Source organism: Porites lutea, chromosome 5 (assembly GCF_958299795.1).
Source record: "Porites lutea chromosome 5, jaPorLute2.1, whole genome shotgun sequence".
Lineage (NCBI taxonomy): Eukaryota > Metazoa > Cnidaria > Anthozoa > Scleractinia > Poritidae > Porites > Porites lutea.
The window spans coordinates 3,639,201-3,654,200 of NC_133205.1; the positions used below are offsets into that span (position 1 = coordinate 3,639,201).

General features: G+C 40.9%; 2 protein-coding genes across 2 annotated transcripts in view; one reads left to right on the top strand and one right to left on the bottom strand.

Annotated features, from left to right (window-relative positions):
- Positions 1 to 10,473, bottom strand: part of LOC140936789 (valine--tRNA ligase-like) — a 41,352-nt gene extending 30,879 nt beyond the window's left edge. Inside the window, exons 1-5 of the mRNA XM_073386276.1 lie at positions 10,153 to 10,473; positions 9,629 to 9,710; positions 8,531 to 8,607; positions 7,775 to 7,798; positions 7,543 to 7,670 (exon numbers count right to left, since the gene is read on the bottom strand). Of these exons, the coding sequence (XP_073242377.1) occupies positions 7,543 to 7,670; positions 7,775 to 7,798; positions 8,531 to 8,607; positions 9,629 to 9,710; positions 10,153 to 10,413 (572 nt within the window). The 5' untranslated portion in view covers positions 10,414 to 10,473. The remainder of the gene's footprint in view (positions 1 to 7,542; positions 7,671 to 7,774; positions 7,799 to 8,530; positions 8,608 to 9,628; positions 9,711 to 10,152) is intronic.
- Positions 10,474 to 10,545: 72 nt separating this feature from the next.
- On the top strand, positions 10,546 to 13,336 carry LOC140936790 (fatty-acid amide hydrolase 2-like). Its single transcript, XM_073386277.1, has 3 exons — positions 10,546 to 11,225; positions 11,572 to 11,747; positions 12,198 to 13,336. Exons 1-3 carry the CDS (start codon positions 10,649 to 10,651, stop codon positions 12,957 to 12,959), a joined length of 1,515 nt encoding a protein of 504 aa, XP_073242378.1. The 5' UTR covers positions 10,546 to 10,648; the 3' UTR covers positions 12,960 to 13,336.
- The last annotated feature ends 1,664 nt before the right edge of the window (positions 13,337 to 15,000 follow it).

Below are 15,000 nucleotides of genomic sequence, written 5' to 3' on the forward strand. Positions count from 1 at the left end.
GATGTAACGAAACCGCGGTATAGCGAACAAATTTTGCCAGTCCCTTGGCCCTTCGTTTTTTCAAGGATCCACTGTATAACCCTAAGAGTATTAAGCTCCATTGATTTGCGCGACTTTTCTCGGAAAAATCACGCACGTGTGAAAGAGGAAGGAAGATGCTGCCTTCATAACGTCATTTCTATTTCCCATAGGCGAATTTTTGTTTACCCTTTTTGCCTCAATGACATATACTTATCACCATCTGATGACGCTTTCAGTTTCAGTTATGGTTTCGAATGGTTTCGGAGAAATTCTCTTCTAAAACTGCGAAATTTTACAGAGAATGTATTGGCTCATTAATTTTCTTGCCACCCAGCAATTTCGCAGTTTTTGATGGCTAATATTTCCTTCAATATTGCTTGAAAGAGCTGAAAATTGCAAAAATTGATCAACTTAATCAGCTCTTTAAACTTTTGCGTTTGGTTCATATATACAGCCACGGTTTTTATGAGTTAAGACGTAAGCTAATGAGAAAAAATGTAAACAATGACGTCGGCAAAGAATCGCCTATAATACAACGTAACAATTACTTCTCGACAAATTATCAAGCAAGAATTTCTACCAGCTACATTGATCAAACCATACTTACTAACTCAACTATATTTGCACCATTTATAGTTATCACATGGAAACTTCCAACAAAGTAAACTTGGGAAACTAATTGTCTGCGATGTTATGCCAACAATAGTAAAAAGAACGTTTTGTGCATTTACCGTATTTATTCGAATAAGCGCCCAACCTCGAATTAGCGCCCACCTCGAATAAGCGCCCGTCCTAAAGGCAGAAAAAGTTAATAAGCGCCCAGCCTCGAATAAGCGCCCACCCCCTTCTCCCCCCAATCAAACTCAAATAAGCGCTCACCCCCACGCCACCCACTTGAGTGAATAAATTCTAATAAGAGACTTCCCCGAGGACGGAGTTTTCTTCAAAGAATTTTACAGAAACCTTGCTTTGTTACTTCTTCGCGTTTTGTTATCAGCATTTATTGTTTTATTGCAAAATAAAGTTGCTTCACTTGCTGAAAATGGTGAAAATTTAATAAGCGCCCAGCCTCGAATAAGCGCCCACTCTCAAGGTCCAAAAATTTAATAAGCGCCCAGGGCGGTTAATCGAATAAATACGGTATGATGATTTGATACCTCCTAAAAATTGTCCTCGTACTTATGAAACCTGTTCGTTTTCAAACAAGGATTTCAGCAATTCAAAGGTGAGGTTTGGTGTTTTCTCCAAAAAGGCCAGAGAGATGAATACTACTGACGTCACCACCAGATTCCGATCAAACTCTGTTCCTGCTTCCGTTCCGGCTACCCCAGATTTAACGCAAAAGATCTCTTCTTCCTCTGGGTCAGCATCAATGCGATACTCTGGCATTACTGACTCTCCAGGAATTGGATCAGCTCCTGATGAAACAGTGGACTGATGCCTTGAGTAGGTACCAGGCTTCACATAGGCCCTGATTAAAACACACCACTTCTTGTTAACCGAAGAAATTCGCTCGGAGTAGGCGACGTGGCAAGCGTAAGTTATTCTAGGCGAGACAAACACGGCATTGGCCCAGTTATCGATGCCAAAGCATTTTTTCTCCAACTTGATATGATTTAACGGTGGTGAGATTGTAAAACCACCAGGAAGCTTTGAGCCACTGGGTTTGAGACCATGCCTCAAGATGGATTCAAGATGTTTGGCTTTTGTTCCATGCCAAACACTCTTCCAGCTGGAGATTATAGAATCTAATTCCTGTCTCGTTCGTGGGTCAATTACATTTCTATTGCGTAAAACCTCTTTTGCAACAATCGTGCCCTTGTGGTTAATCAAGCGGACCAAAAAAGCAAGGCCTTTTCCAACCAGTGATGATACGATTTGTGAGATACGGTCTTCCTTGTAAGACAAAATAATTTGCTTTATTTCGCTGGAGGCCTCGACCGCTGGAGAGTTGCCCCACTTGTTTGTAATAGTTGGGTCTGCTCCGTGTCGAAGCAAAAGTTCGACGACAGGCTGCTGTCTATAGAAAGAGGCGGCGTGGAGAGCTGTGCTTCCATCAACCTGTTTCTCGTTGACAGGAACCCCCATCTCGAGAAGCGCCTCGGTTGTGTCATAGAATCCAGCGCGAGCAGCGACATATAAAAGCGAATGTTTGTGTTCATCGGTGGTTGAAGCCAGAGACGAATTTTTGGATATCTGGTCAACCAGGCTGGCTGTGGCACCAACGACTGCGAGCACAATAACATCAGTTTTCCCTGCAATCTCATAGTAGCCATCACTTACCTTCCGGTATCGCTGATCATTAGACATGAGAATATGGTACGACAAAGACGCCATGACTCTACCTTGTCTTTGGCTTTGATTTGCAGCTCTTTTGAATGCTTCCTTAATTTCCTGTATCGTTGCATTTTGATTTAGTTGAAAAACGTGATATGGATTGACGATTCGCGGTACCGTCCCAGTCCCTCCATCTGGAGCTGTATATCGAAGTAGTATTATAACGTTTTCAGCTCTTGCCTTTCGTTCCACAAATGACATTTTTATCCAAGCACTGGTCTACAGCTAGCTAGAGAGTTCGGACTTCAAAACCGAACACTAGTCTTCGACAAAAATTATAATTCTCTCAGAGGTGCACTGTCATCAAAAATCTATTCTCAATCGAAACAAAATGTCACATAATTCACGTGCACCAAACGTGATCGCCTATATGTAAGACCAAAAAATAGCCTGCGAACAAGCATTTGGGCAAGCAAAGCGAACCTCGCGAGACCTGTTTCACGTCATGCGTGACTTGCCACTAAGCCTCATTATTCCACGCGACCAAAGCGTTTCGGGTCACGTGGTCCATGCGTTGGCCGCGGATACGTCACCGAAACGAATTGAGCGAGAGGGACTGGGAAAACGCCGTACAGGGACTAGGCAAGCTTTGTCTAAGTGACGCAAAATGCGTAAGTTTTCTGTTTATGTAACACAGCATTTAAATCTTGTGCCACTAACAATGAATACAATGTTCGAGTTTTGTTTTGTTTTTCTTTTTAACATAGAATTTAATTGCTGATATTACCATAATTAAAACAATAGCTTGCAGCTCCTGTTTTAGGGCCTGACAGTCTTTACAATGAGGTGGGGGACCCCAGGTAGGTGAGCCAACCGACTTAGGTGGGATAACCCTCCTATCTATATAATCTCTCAATTTAGTTTGATCACGTTTACATGATAAGTGGGGTGACCACATGAGAGAACAGGTCGAGTAATAGAGACCAGACTAATTTGTGGTCCCCTGGTCCTCCAGGCTGGGGGTTGGGCTGGGGGCTGATACCCCTCACCCGTGAAACTACGTTATTAAAGAAACCAGAAGCAGAGAAGATTCATTTCATCAAGGGAACACTGTCGCCTGTTGTCCTCACAATAGGGGTGACTATGATGCGCGGGGGCCAAAACCAACAGGTCGCCTCAGAGCTGAATGGGCCAGTGGTTCACCCCAAAAACATCATAAAGATCGGAAAGTGGAATGGGCTACCCTGGCTGAATAAAGTTACTTACTTAATGACTGACTGGCTTAATTAATTACTTAAGACGTTGATAAAATGTTCACTGTGTCTTTTCTCCTGACTGATGGATCATAGAAAAGCGATCGAACAACAAGGAGGTACTTGTAAATCAACAAGATAACAACAGAAGACTGACTTACTGGTTACACTGAAAACTAGGAAGAACGCTGTCCCTAGGTGGTTGCAATGGCTGGTTTCATTACAGTGGAACCTCAATTCAACGAGCCTCTATACAGCGAAGTCCTCGGTATAACGAACGATTTTCTTTACCTTTCCCCGGGTACCAGAGGTTTTTCTCGCGTGTGGCGGCAATTTTCGGTGTTGGCCGAAGGCTGACACATCTTCGGCCGTAGGCCGAAGCCGCGAGGCTTTCGCGCGGGTCACCATAAAGACTTGACAGAAACCGGAAACCGCGCAAGAAAAGTCTCTGGCACCCAGGCTATCTTCACTCCAGTAATAGTAAAATATGTGGAAAAGAACCTCGATGTAACGAAACATCGGTATAGCGAACAAATTTTGCCAGTCTCTTCACCCTTCGTTTTTTCGAGGTTCCATTGTATGACTCTAAGAGTATTAACCTCCATCGATTTCCGCGACTTGTCTCGGAAAAATCACGCACGTGTGAAAGAGGAAGGAAGATGCTGCCTTCATAACGTCATTTCTTTTTCCCATAGGCGAATTTTTGTTTACCCTTTTTGCCTCAATGACATATGCTTATCACCATCTGATGACGCTTTCAGTTTCAGTTATGGTTTCGAATGGTCTCGGAGAAATTCTCTTCTAAAAACTCGAAATTTTACAGAGAATGTATTGGCTCATTAACGTTCTTGCCACCCAGCAATTTCGCAGTTTTTGATGGCTAATATTTCCTTCAATATTGCTTGCAAAGAGCTGAAAATTGCAAAAATTGTTCAACTTAATCAGCTCTTTAAACTTTTGCATTTAGTTCATATATACAGCCACGGTTTCTATGAGTTAAGACGTAAGCTAATGAGGAAAAATGTAAACAATGACGTCAGCGAAGAATCGCCTATAGTACAACGAAACAATTACTTGTCAACAAATTATCAAGCGACAATTTCTACGAGCTACATTGATCAAACCATACTTACTAACTCAACTATATTTGCACCATTTATAGTTATCACATGTAAACTTCCAACACAGTAAACTTAGGAAACTAATGTTCCGCGATGTCATGCCAACAATACCAAAAAGAACGTTTTGTGCATTTATGATGATTTGATATCTCCTAAAAATTGTCCTTGTACTTATGAAACCTGTTCGTTTTCAAACAAGGATTTCAGCAATTCAAAGGTCAGGTTTGGTGTTTTCTCCAAAAAGGCCAAAGAGATGAATACGACAGACGTCACCACCACATTGCGATCAAACTCTGTTCCTGCTTCCGTTCCCGCTAACCCAGATTTAACGAAAAAGATCTCTTCTTCCTCTAGATCATCATCAATGCGATACTCTGGCATTACTGACTCTCCAGGAATTGGATCAGCTCCTGATGAAACAGTGGACTGGTGCCTTGTATACGTACCAGGCTTCACATAGGCCCTGATTAAAACACACCACTTCTTGTTAACCGAAGAAATTCGCTCGGAGTAGGCGCTGTGGGAAGCGTAAGTTATTCTAGGCGAGACAAACACGGCATTGGCCCAGTTATCGATGCCAAAGCATTTTTTCTCCAACTTGATATGATTTAACGGTGGTGAGATTGTAAAACCACCAGGAAGCTTTGAGCCACTGGGTTTAAGACCATGCCTCAAGATGGATTCAAGATGTTCGGCTTTTGTTCCATGCCAAACGCTCTTCCAGTTGGAGATTATAGAATCCAATTCCTGTCTCGTTCGTGGGTCAATTACATTTCTATTGCGTAAAACCTCTTTTGCAATAACCGTGCCGTTGTATTTAATCAAGCGGACCCAAAAAGCAAGGCTCTTTCCAACCAGTGATGATACGATTTGTGAGATACGGTCTTCCTTGTAAGACAAAATAATTTGCTTTATTTCGCTGGAGGCCTCGTCCGCTGGAGAGTGGCGCCATTTATTTGTCACTGTTGGGTCTGCTCCGTGTCGAAGCAAAAGTTCGACGACAGGCTGCTGTCCATAGAAAGAGGCGGCGTGGAGAGCTGTGCTACCATCAACCTGTTTCTCGTTGACAGGAACCCCCATCTCGAGAAGCGCCTCGGTCGTGTCATAGAATCCAGAGCGAGCAGTGACATATAAAAGCGAATGTTTGTATTCATCGGTGGTTAAAGCCAGAGACGAATTTTTGGATATCTGGGCGACCAGGCTGGCTGTGGCACCAACGACTGCGAGCAAAATAACATCAGTTCTCTGGGTGACTTCAAAGCAATCATCACGTATTTTTCGGTAACGCGGAATTTTCGACAAGAGAATATTGTAAGAGAGAGACGCCATGGCTCTATCCTGTCTTTGGCTGTGATTTGCAACCCTTAGAAAAGCTGATTTAATTTCCGCTCTCGATGCATTTTGATTCACGTGGAGAAATTTATATGGCTCGACGATTCGTGGAATTGCTACCGTTTCTCCATCTGGAGCTGTGTATCGAAATACTAGTTCCTTTTTAGCTCGCTCTTCTCTTAATCGATCAACAGCTGGAATTCTTGAACAAACAACATTCTCTCTACCCGGAATGGAGAACCGAAATGTTCCAGGTACTCTCTCAACCCGTTCCTTTACAAGTGGATCATCAGTTGCCTCCCTTGAGCGATGAACTGGTCGATCCCTCGAAAAGAGGCCCACGGAAAACCGCTCCGACGACTTCATTGATTTATCAGCTAGAGACATTCTCCTCTTCGAGAAACGAAAGGAAAACGCGGAAGTTACTTCGAAGAAGGAAGCACCTATTAACCCCCGGTCACGCACTTGACAGGACAATTAGTAACCTACCGCAAAATTCCGACAATAAGTCCCGAGGCTTATATTTTTCAAAGGTCCTTTTTGAGGGGCTTATCTACGGAGGGAAATTTGCGTTTCAAAATCGATTGTGCTCGCCTCATAAATGGAAAGAAATTTACCGTTTTTGCCTTGTTTTACTTTGTATTTGGGGGCAATTTCCAAGTACAAGCCCCCCCCCCCCCCCGGGGGGTGGGGTTATATTATTACAAAATACACGTCTTTTTCTTTACTTTTAAATGCCGCCTAGTATTTGAATTGCCCGTGGGGCAAAATCTCTATTCCCCATAAGCTCGGCTTCTCGGAGATTTCCCCGCCACAGTCACCCCTCCCAAGTTGTATGCTCGTTTTAAATTTAATATAAATTGACGTATTTATTATCTTTTTTACTCTAATTGTAATTTATTCTGTGTGGCAAAATAATTAAAAAATAAATAAATAAAATCAGCGTTTATTCTACAGCGTGGCATTGCGGGATTTTCGCAATTTGGTAAAAAATGCTGCGTTAAACGGGGCGCCAAAAAATAGATCCAAGGATACAGTACTATTTTTTTGAAATCGAAAACATCCTGACAATTACACTTATTTGACTGCCGCACTATAAACCTAGTTTGAAGTTGTATCGCCTCTCACTGTCTCAATAATAATAATAATTTTCTTTATTTCGCCCGTTAAAATACATAACAAACGTTACAGAGAGAAAAAGTATACAAATCATGAAAATCGCACAGTTCATTTACAGTATTATTATATGAAACCTGATAAAACATTTGATATCTATATTGTTAAACTGCCAAGTTGAATTGCCTTTCTGTTCTTCGTTTGAGTCACTATTTCATCAATATTTTACCAATAAGTTCAAATACCTTTTGGGGACCCCCTTTCTTTAAAAATGGCCCTCTAAAATTAGAGAATGGTGGTCATTGGCCAATTTCTAGAATAAACCCTGAAAATTTCCTAAGTTTGGTAAGTACACACAAGCATGCACCACGGTAACAAACTTTAAAATTACTTAGATAACTTAATAAACAATGTTATCTCACCATCTTGTTATACAATCCTCTACAGCATTGGTCAGTGCATGGCCAAGATGAAGTGATCCAGTCACATTAGGTGGTGGAATGCACATCATAAACAAACCACGAGGGTTAGGATCTTGAAGACTCTTCCGCTTTTAAGGATGATTCAATAAAATGCATGTCAGGGAATTTACAAAATAAATGAAATATCTACTACAATGAGACGGTGGCATTGTGAACATCTGAAATATCTTACCCCATACTCTGGCTTGAAATATCCCTGAAAAGTGAGCCAAGAATGAAAGTAAAAAACATGAACTACAGATCAATAATTTGATACATGTGTCATATGAGTGGGCATGTTGAAGACCTGCTAGTGAACCTATTAGATAAGTCTGATGAGCAATGACTCAACATAAGCTGGAAACTTGAACTGCCTGGATTTACACTAGGTACATTTTGCTTCAGAAAGTTGTTGGGTGTGGCCTAGGCGCAGAAAGTTATGGACAACCTGGTTTTGCAATTCTGTGGCCAGGAAATAACACCTATCTGTTGCCTAGAAAATAATTGAGTCGGGATATAGACCCCAGTCAACCTCCACTTAAGGAGACTTTGTTAGGACCAGTAGATTTGTATCTGTACTTCAGCCAATTGAATTGAAAATAGTGTCCTCATTGGTACAGAAAATGAAAACATCCATAACTTGGACTTGTCTGTATCAGTCAGGGGTGTCACTAAGATTTCAAGTTTCTGGGTATATGCAAATACAAGGCAGGGAATTGAAGATCTAGGAAATTCTTCTCGTTCTATTTCTTCTTTTGCTTCCTCAGAAAGTAGCCGAGAGTCCTGCTCGTAGAACCCCTGGCCCCTTGCCCATCGTGACAGCCCTGATAACAGTCAATAATCAGGGGTTTGACTTGAGATAATTTACAAGTAATCTTGTAGATAATGATAGATAGAACTTTCTGTCCATTGTGTATAAGACACAGTTTAGTATCATCTGCTAACTGACCTCTTTTTCCCACCAGGCATACCATGCAGCCTCCACATATGTGGGACTATAGCTATCTGGCATTGCTCCACTGACATCTGCCAAACAGAGAAAAATAAGATTATCATGCAATGTCTCTTAAGGGTGAGGGGGTGGGAGGGCAGGTATTCTGGTGAAAGAAATTAACAGGGGGAATTGTGACAGAGAGGTGCAAAGTCCCTTTGGAGGTTTCAAAGATTGGAGTTGAGGACTTTTCCAGGTAAAAAAACTGCTTGGCTAATTTTTTGAAGAAGTTGATTTTTATGCAGAGAAAAATGACAACATTTGTGGGTTACAGGTATTAGACAGTTTTTTGGTGATCTATTTTAAGTCTATAACATGAGAAAAATATGGCCCTATCTTCACCTTCCCTGTCGATCATTATACCTCAGCACCTCCCCCTGAGATACTGTTTGTCCTATACAGTCAACACTTGTCTTGTAGATACCCCGCTAAGATGGACACGCCATAATATGGACAGCAGCTAAATCTTTGGTAAAAATAAATTACAGATCTTTGACTGAAATAAGCTTCTGCTATTATGGACTCTCTAATGAGGACACTAACTCAAGGTCCCTGCAGTGTCCTCTATAAAGGAAGCTGACTGTATTACTGTATTATGTAGTGCCTGTTAAAGCGAAGCATCTCTCCACAGAGCATAGATGTTGTGGTTCAATTTTATGCTTGGTTTAAATTTTACTTTGCCTTGTTTTGGGGTATGGGAATGTATGATACTGGGTTTGGAACAAAAAAAAAGTAACATTAATTTCAAACTAACAATAAAATTGAACAACAGCAAAGTCACAAGATCACAGATGTAAGCCATAATTCCTATGTTTTTCTTTACCACACAGTCCATTAAGCACTACCAAAACCATTTTTATTAGGGTTTTTGTTATGGTAAACTAAAGGTTTTGAGAATTTTCTTGTCAATTAGAGAACATATTCATATTGAAATAAGGAGGAAGTACATCTGGAATAGCAAAAGAGTTAATCTGAGACAGAGGGCATTGTATTAGATCATTTACGGTATTTAATCTTGCTTGCACTGCCCCTATAATTGAGTTAGAGTACAGTTACCTTTCTTTTCTCCTGGTGCTGTTGGTTTGTCATAGACAAAAACCTTCTTTGTTGTTTCTTTCTTCTTTTTATTGTTCTTTTTCTATATTAATTTGAGGAAAAAGGATAATCAGAGAAAAAAACTCTGTTGTTTACCAAACTCATTATCACTATTATTATTATATTTTAACAACACTGTTTGTTTCTATAACAGATAATATTACAAAAATCCTCTCGCCCCACCCCACCCTCCAGGAAATAGGAGGAGGTGATGCAATGTTGTGAAAGCAATGTGGAAGCTGTTTACAAGAAAATACATTTAAAGTTTGTCGATGTCCTGTTCTTAATTGGACTTACTCTGTAAACCCCGCGTAACTTACAACTATATAGCTGTCAAAGCAGCTCGTTACGATTTTCGAATACAAACACGTGAGTTATGTTCCCCTGATCATACTAAAAGTATGAATTAAAGTCACGAAAAACGTTCCGTGATCCGAGAGTTTCACCTGCAAGAATATCATCCAAAAATCAATTTAACCACTTACTTGATTCTGGTTTTCAGCAAGAGCGGCTTCTTTCTCTTTCTTTTTATTAAATTTTTCTAATTTTGCCAGTCTCTGGGCTTCCTTTTTGAGCTGACTGGCTGTCTTCTCCACGACGGCGCCGCTTTCTGTTGAATTGCCGGGATCCATGGTACTACAAACCAGTCTGTTTAAAACTCGCACTGGGAAACTTCTTATTACAGGTCGCGTGCTATTTTGGGCCCAAATTCTAGAAGTTGATGAAATCAACCCAGAAAATTTCATGGACTTGTTTCCACGCCGGCATCCGCCATTGATGTTCGTCCCGCGCGCGTTGATGGGAAACTTCCTGTTCCATAGGATTATGGGTAATTTTTTATTGCGGTCGTGTAAAATATTTTGTTTTTGTCACACAGATTACGTTCGGCGTTGTGATCAATCTGAGATGATCTGGTAGGTTGCTCATCTAGTAGATCGTAGGAAGAGTATATGGACTACAGAGGAAGGTTGTCTTCAAGAGATGTCTACCAACGACGTTTTCCAGGAGCCAATTCATGGCTACCTGAGACTTTCGGCTACAACGCTTGCTTTAAAGATTCGCCGGTTAGAAGTCGGCGTTGAAGAACTGATGCAAGTGTTTATTGACAGAATAAATGTTGTTAATGCTCGTATCAATGCCGTAGTAGTCGACCGCTTCTCTGAAGCCTTACAAGAAGCCAAGGAAATAGATGAAATGCTTCTTGAAATGAGTGAAGAAGAGAGGAATGAATTAGAGGGGTCCAAGCCCTTTCTGGGCATACCATTCACGGCCAAAGAAGCTTTTGCAGTGACTGGGCTACCCAATAGTGGTGGTCTTGTGGCTCGTAAAGATTATATCGCCCAGGGAGATGCTGTTGTGGTTCACCGATTACGCCAAGCTGGAGCCATACCACTGGCTTTGACCAACTGTAGTGAGTTGTGCATGTGGTGGGAGTCGGCTAACAGGGTCTATGGCAGGACATGTAACCCGTTTGACATCACCAAGATAGTGGGTGGAAGCTCTGGTGGAGAAGGTGCTATAATTGGTGCTGCTGGTTCAGTAATTGGAGTAGGATCAGGTAAGATGTACACAGCACAGGTTGATCAGGGTCATGTTGGCTCTGTTGATCCCATCCACTTCCTGATAAAGGGATGGCGTGTTTGGAAGCCAAGTTGCCCTGGATCGAATATTACAGCTAATTATAATGGATATCTTAAGGTGGCTGGTACCAGGAGTACTACAATCATTTTATTCCTAGTGGTAAAGTGGGTCTATTGCACCCCGAATGGACAGAGATACTGTAGAATAAAGCTGTTCTTATAACTAGAGGATTATGTCTATGAGGAATTTAATGGCAATTTCCTAGGCTTCCTACCTGTAGGTATGAAATAGTAATCTTAAAAACATCTAAACCTCTCTTTTAGACATTGGTGGGAGCATACGAATGCCATCTTTCTTCAATGGCATATTTGGACACAAACCAAGCCCAGAAATTGTGCCCAATTCTGGCCAGTTTCCTGATGCCACTGGTAACAGACAACAATTCCTATGCACTGGACCAATGTGCCGCTACGCACAAGACCTGAAACCTCTGCTTAGGGTATGTACTCTTTCAATGGATGTACTGCATGGTAAAGTGTTTGGGGGTGTAGCTTCCTTAAATCCCTGTGACCAATTGCCACTTAGAAATGAGAAGGTACCTTGGATGAGTTAGCTTATGCAAGGACTTCTGGGATTGTTACTGAGGACTTTGGTCTGTTATTAGCCAATTTATTTCCCTGTTTCCAGTGACAGTCCCAGGAGTCTTTGTCCAAATTAATTGGCCTTGTTTCTTTCTTGTTTTTTCTCTCCTTCTAAGTTGCTTCCACCACCATTTCTAAGTTGCTAGACTCCAAATGAATTCACAAGCATGTTGCTTTTAAAAATTTTATTGTGCTCAAATAAATGTTTGATATGATGATGATGATGATGATGATGATGATGATGATGATGATGATGATGATGATGATGTTAGTTCCAGTAAATCATGCTGTGTCACCTCTTCATTTAGGTTATGGCAGGAGAGAATGCACGTTCACTGAGCCTTGACATTCCTGTTGATGTTACCAAGCTAAGGTTTTACACCATGGAGGATTGTGGAGGACACTTCCTGGTGTCAAATGTCGACCCTGAACTCAAACAAGCTCAGCAACACGTCTGTCAGCAACTTGAAGAGAAACTTGGAGTCAGGGTGGAAGCCATTAAAATTGAGAAGCTTGCCTCTTCTCTTGAAATCTGGACCTCTATGATGTCATCTGCTGCACAAAAGTCGTTCTGTTTCTACATGGGTAACCAAGAAGCTGAGATTAATCCATTCTGGGAGCTCTTAAAATCATGCGCACGACTCTCCAATCATACAATTCCTGCTATTGGTCTGGGTATGCTTGAAAAATTTGAGGCATTGACCCCAAAGAGAGTGTCAGAGTCATTCATTCAAATGGGAGAGGAATTGCGAGAGGAGCTCGAATCTATTTTGGGGGAAGATGGAGTGCTTCTGTATCCGTCACATCCCTCAGTGGCCTTGAACCATAATTTGCCTCTGTTGTTCCCCTTTAATTTCTCTTACACTGCCATTTTCAATGTTCTTTACATGCCGGTTACCCAATGTCCTGTTGGTTTAAGTAAGTCTGGATTGCCACTTGGTATCCAAGTGGTTGCGGGAAACAACAAGGATCACTTGAGCATCGCTGTTGCCATGGAAATTGAGAGGTTTTGTGGTGGTTGGGATAGATTGTATAACCAAAAACAAATAGCTCTGAAGACAGAGCAATAGATGTATTTAAATCGTTAGTTGCAGGTATTCTGCAACTGTATGTTAGCATCAAATAAAGCAAAAGGAACATAACTTTTACCCTTTAAGTCCCAAGATTGACCAAAATCAAATTTCTCCCAACAACATCAATGCATAATCAAGAGAAAAAGTTATAAGAATTATTCAAATGATCACCAAAGGGAAGTTGCTTAGATCTATTGTTTAACCAACTGCCTCGCTTAAGTGGAAGGCTGGTGCCTGGGACACCCAGGGGCTTCCACTGTGGCCAGCCAGCCCCTAAACATTCAACAAAAAACTTACAGATCCTAGCAGTACACAAAGCTATCACATACCATGTGAGCCTGCACTTATGGGATTGACTGCTGGATGCCCGCTAAGCACATATACGGCTTGACCACTAAGCCTTGTGGACCGTTTGACCACTAAGCTCATGGACCACTTAATTGCTAAGCTCGTGAGGCACTTGACCAATAAGCTCATGAACCGCTCGGACCTCTAAACTCGTGGACCACTTGACCGCTAAGCTTGTGGTGGTTAACTTAGTCAAATTACATTTAACCAAATCAAATTTTGTCAATACTCTTAAAGGAAATGCATTGAGATCAGTTTGGAGAATTTGTACATGGATATTGGGACTTATAGGGTAAACTAAAAACAAAAATAGTGTTGATAGAGCGGTTTTCACTTGACTGTCGTAAAACCAAAACCAAAGTAAATACACTAGCCAACCAAAAGACGTAGTAAAACCAAAACCAAAACCAATCCCAATTCGACAGTCAAGTGAAAACCGCTCTATGTGGTTAATTTTACGATTATGAAAAAAGGTTTATTTATTAATAAGAAGGGGTAGGTAAAAAACATGTTTGTATAAAACATCTTAATTTTTCATTTTGTGTGTAATGTTGATCAACTGTTATATTCTCTCCAGGGTACTGATTTTTCATGAAAGACATTTTAGTTATCCACTTGACCTATCAGCTATTGAAGGTGTATTGTAAATCATTTTGAAAAGATAAATATTTAAAGTACATTTTCTCTTCAAAGGAAAAGTATTGTAAACGAGCGACTGAACCAGCAAAAGATAAGAAGATGTGTGTTTTATTTACTATGATGTAGGAATTGATACTTCCTGGGTATATCTGAGTGGTTATTTATAACATAAATGGGAAACAAATAGTGAGCAGTATTTAAACATAGCATATTATTATTGTATTTAACATGTAGCTTTTGCAGATTATTTGAATAAACGTAAACGTAAACATAGCAAGATCTTGTTGTACTTTTTTTGTTCATTTTGTTTTTTCCATTTGGCATAACTTGTACAAGCTACTAGATTTTCAGTTGGTTTATATTCATGGCTATGTCTACTTTTAAGTCTGTTAGAAACTTCTGCCAATATTTAGGACTTGCGTCCTGCTGTGTATGGTCGTATTTGACCCTAAAGCCTCGGAGTCATGTCAGAATTTTAATATATCGCACGTGGGCTATTTGTCCCGCCTTGCTTAAGGGAGACCAGGCAACCGTCCCCCACCCCTCCCTCCATCTTTTGCCTTTTCCCCTCCATCAGCCTCTCCTGTGTTTTTCTACCAGAGAAAATTATGAAAATGCCCGGTAACAAAAAGACAAGCAAATTACCAAATGTTGATTTATTTCAGCCTCTATATTCGTTACAAGAAGCTTCACTCGTTCCGAGTTACAAGACGAATCGAGTGCAAACTAGACCCCTTCTTTTTTCAAACAGAAATGAATTAAGGGAAAAAAACACCTGTTTTGCAGTCTGTAATAGTAACTGCTAAAATGTTATAAAGGCTATTTAAAGGTCGTAATTAGTAAATGGCAAATATTATAAGGCCTTATCACCTAACATCACGTCTCCTCAGCTTAGCCATGTCCTTCAAGCAAGCTTTCCGTCTGAAAGTTGCGAAACGCGACCAAATAGGCTATTTCCGAGTTGCTCCAAGCCTCTGTTTCAAAGCAAAGCTAGGTGCGAAACCATTGATATGAAAATGGCGTTTTATTCTCATGCAAATAAAACTTATTT